Source organism: Macrobrachium nipponense, chromosome 22, assembly GCF_015104395.2.
Source record: "Macrobrachium nipponense isolate FS-2020 chromosome 22, ASM1510439v2, whole genome shotgun sequence".
NCBI lineage: Eukaryota > Metazoa > Arthropoda > Malacostraca > Decapoda > Palaemonidae > Macrobrachium > Macrobrachium nipponense.
The window spans coordinates 2,142,408-2,153,263 of NC_087213.1; the positions used below are offsets into that span (position 1 = coordinate 2,142,408).

The window sequence follows — 10,856 nt, forward strand, 5'->3', positions numbered from 1 at the left end:
AAGATATACGTTACGTTGTTTACATGTATCGTGACAGATGGCGACACTGGCAACTGATTTCAGTTCCAGTGAACAACAAGAAAATGGTGAAGGTGGAACTCTTGGTTTGACGAGCAGACGAACATAGGGCTTTCTCCGTTCTCGTGATGTAATTAGTGAAATTATTTTTGGTTTCCCATATTCTTAAAGAAATGGACGGTACGACTGACCACGACCTGATACTCAGAGATAATGTGTCGCCGGAAAGAAACGAGTCATCATCTGAGGCTTTTCTAAAAGATTCGTCTTCACCCAAGAGTGGAGGCATCTCTAAAGTTTCACTCCGTCTCCTGCCTTTTAAATCCGAGTCATTTAAGGCCCAGTCGCTTCTGGCCCGGTTCCACAGTTCTAGAAAGTCTGAAAGTGGCATAAAAAGTGATCTGAAAGGGTCAAGTGGACCTTGGTCAAGTTTCAGTCGCGGAGGGAGGGCTCCTCCCAAAGTGGGAGCAGGTCATCTCGAGACCTCGCAGAGTGTGGGTAGTGTTAGTGACACGGAAATTACGTCTGCGAGCCTTCCCGATGATCTTAATCAAAATTCTGGGTTGATCAATTTCAGCAACACAAAAGCAGAAGATAGTTCAACTCCTCCAAGCGACGATGCTGAGAAAACATCTGCTTTCGTCTGTGGGGAAGATGCACCCTTCTTATCATCCGAGGGACAAAAGACCTCGGAAAGTTGGTTCGGTACCTGGCCAGGACGACCTAGAAAATTGAAAAGCCTGAGGAAAAGGTTACTAACATCTGGGACCAAGAATGCAACCGCTGATCAATTTTCTAAAACTAGTGAAAGAATGAAGGATAGAGAGGAGATTAATAACCAAGTTGGTACAGGGTCAGAAAAGGCTGTCATCAAGGACCGCGAGCAGAATTGCAAGGGGAAACTTGATGAACACAGTGACCTGAACCTGAGTAACTTCACAAATGATCCTGCACATCATGTCTCTTTAGATACGTTACTAGAATCTCTCCCTTTAGTATATGACCCCACAACACGCCAGTTGTGTGTGGGTTCTGCTAAGAAAGGTCACAATGACAAACATAACAAGAGTAGAATGTCAAAGGCATTTTCTCCAGAAAGATCTGAGTCAAGTGAAGATGCACAAATTGAGAACAAAGAGCACATAGGACCTGAGGAACGCTCACTTGATACTGAAGATGAATCTCAGAAAGAAGCCTTACTCAAAACATATGAAACTGGAGACAGTATAATCTCATCTAAGCAGTTAGAAATCATACAAGAAGTTGATGAAAGTAGTGAAAGTGTCCGCTTAATAGGGAAAGGCACTACGCAGTCCGGCAACGTCAGTGGAAGCTCCTCTTTGGAGAGGGGAGTTTTTGAAAGTCCACGCAACAGCTTACAGAGAGCTAGTACAACCAATTCCTTGTCAATAACTGATGCTAGTTCATTTTCAAGTTTGTCGAGTTCTAATACTGAACTGTCAGCGTATTCTGCCTCTGATAGTGCAGTGTGTTTGGCATCACATCTTTCAGAAACCAGCTCTTTACGCGACTTTCCTTTTGGCGAAGGGGAAAACAAGAGTAAACGAAAAGGGATAACAGATTTTTTGACTAGGTGAGTATTACATGAACCTTTTTTTTTTTTTTCCAAAACCAGGCATCTTTTCTTTGTGTAACAAAGGTTATACATTAATTTTATTTGTCAGTCCTTTAGCAGAATAAGGATATATCAGAAAACCATTGAACAAGGCGAGTACATACAGGTATGTACATACTGGACCAGGACTTTTGTATTGCATCATTTATTTCCTTGTACCTATTTATAGTAGTACGTGTTTTGGAATATTGAAAAAGTAACCTAATTTACAAAAAGATACTTTAACAAATTAGAGAGTGATTCCTTAAACACTGAGGGTATGAAAATGTATGACATAAGATACCCATCACTGTTAAAAATGCAAAATTCAGACATTAGTAAAAGAAACTGTGGAAGGAAATGGAAGGGACAGAAGAGAGAATAGGTACAGATCATGAAAATTTAAATGTATATCTGCCTAATGTAGACAGATTAGGAGGAATATATGAGCTACCAGCAAATAGAAATTAGATTCACAGATTTTTGTCAACAAATATATTACTCCAGCATAATGTTTCTCTAGAGATAGTAACCAATTGGAAACAAAATTAGTATCAAGGGAAAGACACAAACAGAAAAGGACTCTCAGTGTGATACAAATTGCATATGCTAGGCTAAATGCATTGCTAACAAATGATTTTCTAAAGGAGTGTAGCATTCAACTTAAATTCTAACAAAATATGCACCAGTAGTGGAAATACAAAGACCAGGAGCTACTATTCAGACACTGAAAAACATTTGTAATCATCAAGTTGGTACGGGTTAAATTAAAAACAACTCTCTCTTGTGAAAGACCTATGACCTATAGCCTTGACAAACACATATAGAATTTTTATGGAGTCAATAACAACAAAAACAGAACATGTTCGTCTGCATCCTTGTTTATTAGGGAGGCCCTCAATTGGACCATCTGGCAGGCCCATTACTTGTCAGTTACTTTGTATGTTTAGATTTCTTTAATAGCTTATTCTTTCATGTCACACATGTTTGTTTATAATAGATTTTTTAATGTTTTAGTATATGATCAGGTCAATATATTTTTCTTACCCTATGGCTTCAGTAACCTATATATTGGCTTTTGCTCCTACAAGTTCCTCATTGGACGAGTGGGTTACGTGCTTGACTGCTGATTTGGTAGTCCCGAGTTTGATTCTCCGCTCTGCCTATGTGGAATCAGAGGAATTTGTTTCTGGTGATGAGAAATTAATTTCTCGATATAATGTGGTTCAGATCCTATAATAAGCTGTAGGTCCTGTTGCTAGGTATCCAATTGGTTCCTAGCCATGTAAAAATATCTAATCCTTTGGGCCAGCCCTCGGAGAGCTGCTACTTGGCTCAGTGGTCTGGTTAAACTAAGATTTACTTAACTTTTGCTCCTACAGGTACAAGTTTATGCATTTGGTGATAGTACACTATGTATTTCTAAGAGGTCTTAATCATTTTTGCTTTTGTAGTCTCTGTTGCAATGTTTATAGTTCCCTGGATTCTTAGAGAAAGACAAGTGTTATATAGCAGCCTTTGACAAAATATTTCTGAAAGGAATAGTCCAGGAAATGAGGCTTGTCTTTTTTTTCTCAATCATCCATCAAAGAACTTTTACCTGCAAGCCTTTATCCAGTGACTCCTTAAAAACCTTTAAAATAAGATATTCAGATACTGTATGGGAACTAGACCGCTGCTTTCTCAACAGAATATATAGCAGCTTTCCACATTCATTAATACAGAGATAATTCCTAATTGTCTAAAGTTGTAGGTTGCATTTAAACTTGGATTCGCTAGCCGTACTACTGTATTGTGCTCTAAATGACCAGAGTTTTGCAAAAAAATATAGTTTTATCATCATAGGATTTTTTTGCTATCTGAGGAAATGCAGTGAATTAGTCTAGCCCAGTGATATCCAAGATAGGTTTCTTTTAATTGGATAGGTTGAATGAAACACTGAAGTCAAATAGATAAATTGTGTATAAAAGTAAGATTATACATGTCTAGTGTGATCCGTATTGCTATACAGACATTAGTCATGGGATGTTAATGAAGCTATCTAAAAAATTTTTTTTTTTATATGAGAATGGAGCTTTAAGAGGAACATTAATTGTCCGATGGCTGGAGTGCTAGAAATCACTTAGGTATATAAATGAGAAAATGATGGATGAGAGGGAGACGGTTTGGACATGACCTTCGCAAAACACCTGGGAGACTAGTAAATGATAGTGTCAGCTGGGCCCCTGTGGGCAAAAGAGGAGTTGAAAGGCCAAGAAATATTTGGATGAGAATTATGAGATGGGAGACTGGAGATTTATGGATAATAAAGTACAGGAAAGATATGACTGGCTGTATATCACAGAAGCTTATCATGTCACAATGTCGTTTAGACTACTTTTATATTTTAATAATGCTGTTGCTATAGTTTACCTTTATAGAGCAATTTCTCATCTTCAAATATTTTTGATGTAGTATTACTTTCTCTATTCATCATCCAGAAATGTTGGAGTTCGTCTGTATTGATTCTGTACAAGGTGAATTCCTTCTCAAGTTCTCCTGAAGGTAAGATTCACCATTGCAACCATAATAATGCCAGTATTGATAACATATGAAACTCATGTATAATGAATGGCATTGTAAAGAAAAATTCCTAAATATGAAATTTTATTCATGAAGAGGACGACCAGAAAATTGTAAACGAAATGAAAGCAAAAGATAACAAATACATGCCTATATCATTTAATTAAATGCACACCACAAATATGAAAGGGCATCTGTTGTAGAGATGAGCCGATACTAAGTATATGACTGTCACATGCCATATCAATGCTATAATTGTCAGGAATTTAGTCAGTGAAAAAGAATGTAGAAATGGCCAAGTCTGCTCTAAATGTGGTGAAAATCACAAATCTAATGAATGTGCCAGCAACACCTTAAGTGTGAAAATTGCGTAAAGGAAGGCCATATGATACTAAACATAAAACATCTGATGGCAATACATGCATAGCATATAAAGAAGAAATGTCAAAGTAAAAAAATAATACGGATCACGGCTTTGACCAATAATCTTCTAAGACTATACAAGAAAATATGGCCTGAAGTGAAGATCATACAAGAAGAAAGCTAATTTGAAAAAATGACCAAAAACACTCCAATTCTGTAGGAGCTACGTTACTGACAGGAAAACAATGAAAGGCAAATATAAAATATAAGAAGTACCTTATTTGGAAAACGTTAATTTAAGGGCTCGCCGGAGAGGGAATCATCCCTGTGAAGGGCTCTACATAAAATCCCAAACAAAGTGCACAAAATTAAGTTCAAAAAATGTATTGGTAAGACGCCATATGTCGGTTCAGTGTTGATAGATAACCTGTTTAAAGCACTGCTATTTTTTATTTTAGCAGTCCCTTAAACAGACCAACACTGTATATTTTTTTATACATTGTAGATACACCCGACAAGAGTACCACCGGGGGAAAGGGGATGTTGGGAGACAGGGAAAACAGAATTGGACATGTGTGATATTAATGCTTCTTTTGAGTATCACTGCCACCTCTCGCTGCCAGCACACACACATTATTAGTGTGCTTCATTAACTCTTCATAGGTTGCCAGGAGATTTGGTGATGATAATTTTGAGAAGCTCGTGTGAACGGGCTTTATAAGCTTTTCCGTTGTATCTTGAAATTGTTTGAGCTTAGTTCTGAAAATTTCGTATTGCGAATTCAAATTATTCAAAGTACTAGTTAGTGTTGTATTTGAATGGTCAGTCTAAGAATGATTGAAAAGGGTGGTATTTGTATACCAGTACGTTGATATATATATATACATACATACGTACATACACATATGAAGGCTTTTGGTTTTCGAAAACGGAACATGACAAAAGCGTTTTCTCTCCGAATGTCATCGATCGTTGATTCGATTGTGCAGCCGCTTGATTTAAATTTTTTATTTGCTATTTGTCAAGGCTTGTGGGAGGCGACGGTGAAGAGTGGCAGACAGTATAATCAATGAAAGAAGAACTGAAGAGAACTATGAACAGAAGACAAGAAAAAGATTGAAAAATTGCAGATAGCTGACGCTGGCTTAAAGCATGATCTGGTGTGACTTTTTTTTTTTTTCAATCAAATACTTTGCCTGGGAAATTAAGGATTGGGCAGTTAGGCAATGCTATTAAATCGTAAAAATATAATTAAATTTAATTTCGTTTAGTTTATTTATGGAATACCAGAACGACGCTCTCTCTCTCTCTCTCTCTCTCTCTCTCTCTCTCTCTCTCTCTCTCTCTCTCTCTCTCTCTCTCTCTCTCTCTCTCTTGGGCGACCTCAATATTTTCGAGGCTGAGCGATCATCTTCAAGTTCCTCTTCAAGATAATCACAGGGCAGAGAAATGAAGAGTTGGTAGTTAGAAGGCACGAGGATAGTTTTATGGGTTGTACTTCACACTCTCGTTCTCCATTTTCTCAGTTCATCATCAATTGTCCGCGTTGATGTAATATATACTAAAAAAGAATGTAAATACTATCATTGTTGCTTACTGGAGAGATCCAGCAACGACCTGTAAAGTTCAGAGGAATTGTTTAGCTTTGTTCATGCTAAAACCGAAGTCTTGATGTTCCCTAGACTGACTTGGCCTACAGCAGGCTAACCGAGGAAGGAGGAAACTAGGCGATTTCTGATCTTTATCGGCCATGTTGAAATATTCAACCTCTCATACTTTGTTAAAATATTCAACAACCCTTTGAGTGATTTGCTTACACCCTTTTGCGCCATCTCAGAGATGACGGCGAGGTTTTTCTTACATAAGAAGACTGTCCATTTTCTGTCTGTTTCAACCTCGTCCAGGACTCCGAGTTTCTTGACCTTTCACTGGTTTTTGTCTTGCTGCATCCAGATTTAATCTACTGGACATCGCAGGGTGTCCCTAAGGAATGTGGTGTATGTTTTCTATCGGATTCAGGGTAGATTTTGATATTGATTCTTGAGCTGGGTGTGTGTATGTGCAGTTGAGTTTAAATTCCGTAAATATTCGATCATATTCGTCTCTTTCTCTCTCAGCTGCGCAGGATCGTCGAAGCCTAGTAGACTGCAGTGAGGATTAGTTGCTCTTCCCTACTGATGTTCGCCAGAGTCGCCGAGTGTGGCAGATGTTGGAAAGGCACTTGGTGCGCTAATCATCCCAAATGATGAGGATTAGCGGTTGGGTCACTTGAAGGAGTCCTTTCTGAGCTGATGACACGTTGGGAGAAATTTTGTCATGGAGATGGGACCAGGGATTGGACTAGCTGGGGAGTATGGTGGGGTCTAGTATCACATGACTTCTCCCAGGTTTATTGGAGGGTTAGTACGGTCACGTGACGCGTGCGTCTTTGCATTATTGTCTTGTTTATTTATAGAAGAGAAGAATGTACTGCATTCCTGTTTGTGCTTGGAAGTTTCTTAGTCGGCGTGCTTGTGTATAAAAGGGAGTATTTTAAGTTTTTTTGTGTGTTTTCATAAACTCTTTGTTCAGTTTACAGAACATTATACAACGCGTACTGTTGTCAGTTTTTTATTTAGCGTGTTGGAAACAAATGCGTGAATTGTGGGATTAAAAGGTTGGCCATTCATCTCTCTTTTTAATGTTTCGATGGTTTAGCTCGCTATATGGAATCTCTTGAATAGCGTATATAAGAAAAAGAAAAAAAAACTTAAGGAATATCGTATATGAAAACCCTTCGTGTATTGGGTATTCAACTTGCCAAACTACTCGAGTAACGCATTCGGTTTTTTGCAGTCTGTAGCGCGTGCAATTTATTTGTAAATAAAGCGTTCGATATACATAGCGCCGAGTCCCGGCATGCATGCAGTGCAAAACGTTGCTCCCCGCCGTCATGTGCACGACTTTGGCATTTTGTCGCCTGTAGGTATCGATTTGACGAGCCGTTCCACCTCCTTCCTTCCTAACCTGTCAAGATGGTACGCCGTCATTGTGATGCCTGGTTTTTGCTGCTGTTTCTCCCAGTTTATTAGCATAGTTTACATGTTAATTGCGGTTGATTGTTCAAGAGCAGTGTTTACAGACATTTGTTTCTTTTGTCTAATTGAGGAAATCCGAGTTGTATTTCACACCTGCACCAGCTAGACCCAAGAGCCTTTTTTTATGCTTTTATGTTTTTCCCCACTTTATAAGGTTTTGTTTTTTTGTAAGTTACGATTTATTTTTGTGGGTAAACATTTGTATACAGTTGTATCTGCTGTGTAATTGCAAGTACAAAATAGGGCCGCCAGACTAATAAAAGGATTTACGTCACCGTGACAGAACAACCCCAGCACTAATTGAGCTACATTGGCTCCCTGTAAACGCAATAATAGAATACAAAGGGCTTCTTACTCTCTAAAGCACTAAAATATGGTGAACTAACATATCTGAGAAACTGCTTAAGCTTCTTTAGACCTGAAATGAATATTGTGATCAGAAATGCACGTGAAGCATATTGTCTATTTGAACCTAGAACAAATTGTAAGTAAGGTGAAAGAGCATATTGAACATTGCGCACCAAGACTATACAACAATATATCGCCGGAAATGAAGATCATACGAAAAGAAACCAAATTTTAAAGAGAACTAAATTCTCTCCTATTCTGCAGGAGTTACGATACTGACGAGAAAACACTAAAAGACAATTATAAAATATAGGAAGCATCTTACTTTGAAAACGTACAAGAGCCCAGGCCAGAGAGGGAATCACCCCTGGCAAGGGCTGTACAAAAAACCAAACTGGTAAACAAGTAAGTAATTGAACACATAGTAATTTGAGTTGTATTGTACTGTGTTCCCTTTCATTTCATATGCGTCTAGGTATGCCTGTACCAGCTAGACCTAAGTCCCTTGTTTATGTTATGTTTTCCCTCACTTTATAAGCATTGTTTGTGTGTTAATTACGATTTATTTTTCTAGATAAACGTGTGTATACGATTGTTTCTGTTGTTTAGTTGAACATTACATAATATAAGTTGTACTCCACTTTATTCCGTTTTATCTCGAATTCTAACTAACTCTATTTCATCTCGAATAGGCATTTGCGTCTAGGTATGCCGGCAACAACTAGACCTAGATATGCTTACAGCAACCCTGACCATTCCCTCCCAGCTGTTAGAAACACAGTAACAGTATTGTACCGAAATGGTCTACGCCCTTGAGACAGCAGATCACATGATATGCCGTAATCCCTTCCGTCACAGGCGCCCTCGTTGGCATGCGAGGAGTTTCCGACAAAGGGGTTGTTCATGATATAAAAACATTGGGGAAAGGGAAAGGAGAAGGTACTCAGGTAGCCATTGGGTACTGGCCGGCTGCGTCACGATTTGGAACCTCGGAGCATGTCTATCATTTTGGAGCCTTGTTTTAGAGGTCTCTCGTCTCTCTCTCTCTCTCTCTCTCTCTCTCTCTCTCTCTCTCTCTCTCTCTCTCTAATACTAGGGTGATTCGAGAGGACATTTGGGACGTAGGTTTGTCATCTTGACAGCACGGTCTAGACCGTGCTTGGCAGTACAAAATCCATCGTCAGGCCTTTTAGCTACAGCCGCATAGGAGTCTCTCTCTCTCTCTCTCTCTCTCTCTCTCTCTCTCTCTCTCTCTCTCTCTCATACTCAGTCCGCTGTAACCTTACGATAATGCGTCAGCGTTTTATGCGTTTCCGGCCTTCTTGTCAAGCGTAGGAACGCGAGCGTAAGCAATATAGTCATTATTTCCACGAATCGGTTCCTTTGTATCAGGATAATGGCACAGGATATTTTGCCGAATCTCTCTCTCTCTCTCTCTCTCTCTCTCTCTCTCTCTCTCTCTCTCTCTCTCTCCCTGCTTTTGAAAATTATTTGATGGCGAGTGTGAATTTCCGGTATGTACATATCTTTGTTTATTTACTTGTATACTACTTTTACGAGCAATACGTTTAACTGTCACATTGACTGTGTGTGCTATATATATATATATATATATATATATATATCATGTATACTATAGTATATATGATATTTATTTATTGTATATATTTCACGAGCCAATACATTTATCTTCACTTGACTGTGTGTGTATATATATATATATATATATATATATATATATATATATATATATATATATATATATATATGAGAAAGAGTGAATGGGCGTAAGTGGTCATAATCACACAAAATATACGTATTGTGAACACGAGAAACGACATCAGATATGAATTATAATCTTCAGCATTTTGGCTTCATTGTGTGAGCCAGTTTTAAAACTTTGTCAATTGTATTTTAATCAAGTCCAGAATACTCTTTTTCTGTTATAATAAATTACCACAAACGTTGTTTGTTTGATTATATATACATTTCAATTATCCTTATTCTAAGAATGTTTAGACTAACGTAGTCCCTTTGTTTTTTTTTTTTTAAATAGACCTATGTGCAGTCTAGCCTGTGCAGGAATGCAGTTACAAGCTGCATTTTGAAACATTTTGCTGGTTTTACTTTACGACACACAGAAACAAGCCAAATACTGAGCCTCCGGTTAGGCTAGGCCTACTTGATTAAGCAATTTGTCACTTGTTAGTTCCTGTCGAATTACGAAGAAATATTTAATAAGGGAGTTACTTGAATTCACTGGTCTAATGATGTTGGTAGTCTCTCTCTCTCTCTCTCTCTCTCTCTCTCTCTCTCTCTCTCTCTCTCTCTCTCTCTCTCTCTCTCTCTCTCTCTCTCTCTCATATGTATTTTAAAGTAGTCTGTGACACTTTTCCCTGTCGCTAGCAAAAATTAGCATTTTCTTCCCAGCGGCCAAATTATGTATACTATATAAAACACACACACACACTACATAGAGAGAGAGAGAGAGAGACTACCACTGATGCAACATCATTAGGCCAGTGAATTAATATAAAACTGTCTTAAATTATATCTGTGTTAGTCGACAGAAATTGGCAAATAATAATTTTACAATCAAATAAGCTTAGGCTAACTGGAGCGTCAGTCTTAGCTGGTTTGTTGAATTATGAATTATATAGCTTTTTATGGATAATATAGTATATTATATATATATTAGAATATATATATATATATATATATTATATATTATATATATATATATATATATATATTTCGGTGGACTTTCTTCCACCTTTATCAAGCAGTGAATGACAGGACTTTCGTTAGGGAAATATATACTATTGTAGATTCACATCAACCTTGCATTTGATGTCTAGGCCAGTCCCTTACGA

General features: G+C 37.9%; 1 protein-coding gene across 1 annotated transcript in view; it reads left to right on the plus strand.

Moving 5' to 3' along the window:
- Positions 1-50: 50 nt before the first annotated feature.
- Positions 51-10,856, plus strand: part of LOC135198438 (TBC1 domain family member 12-like) — a 156,426-nt gene continuing 145,620 nt past the window's right edge. Inside the window, exon 1 of the mRNA XM_064225985.1 lies at positions 51-1,612. Within this exon, the coding sequence (XP_064082055.1) occupies positions 192-1,612 (1,421 nt within the window). The 5' untranslated portion in view covers positions 51-191. The remainder of the gene's footprint in view (positions 1,613-10,856) is intronic.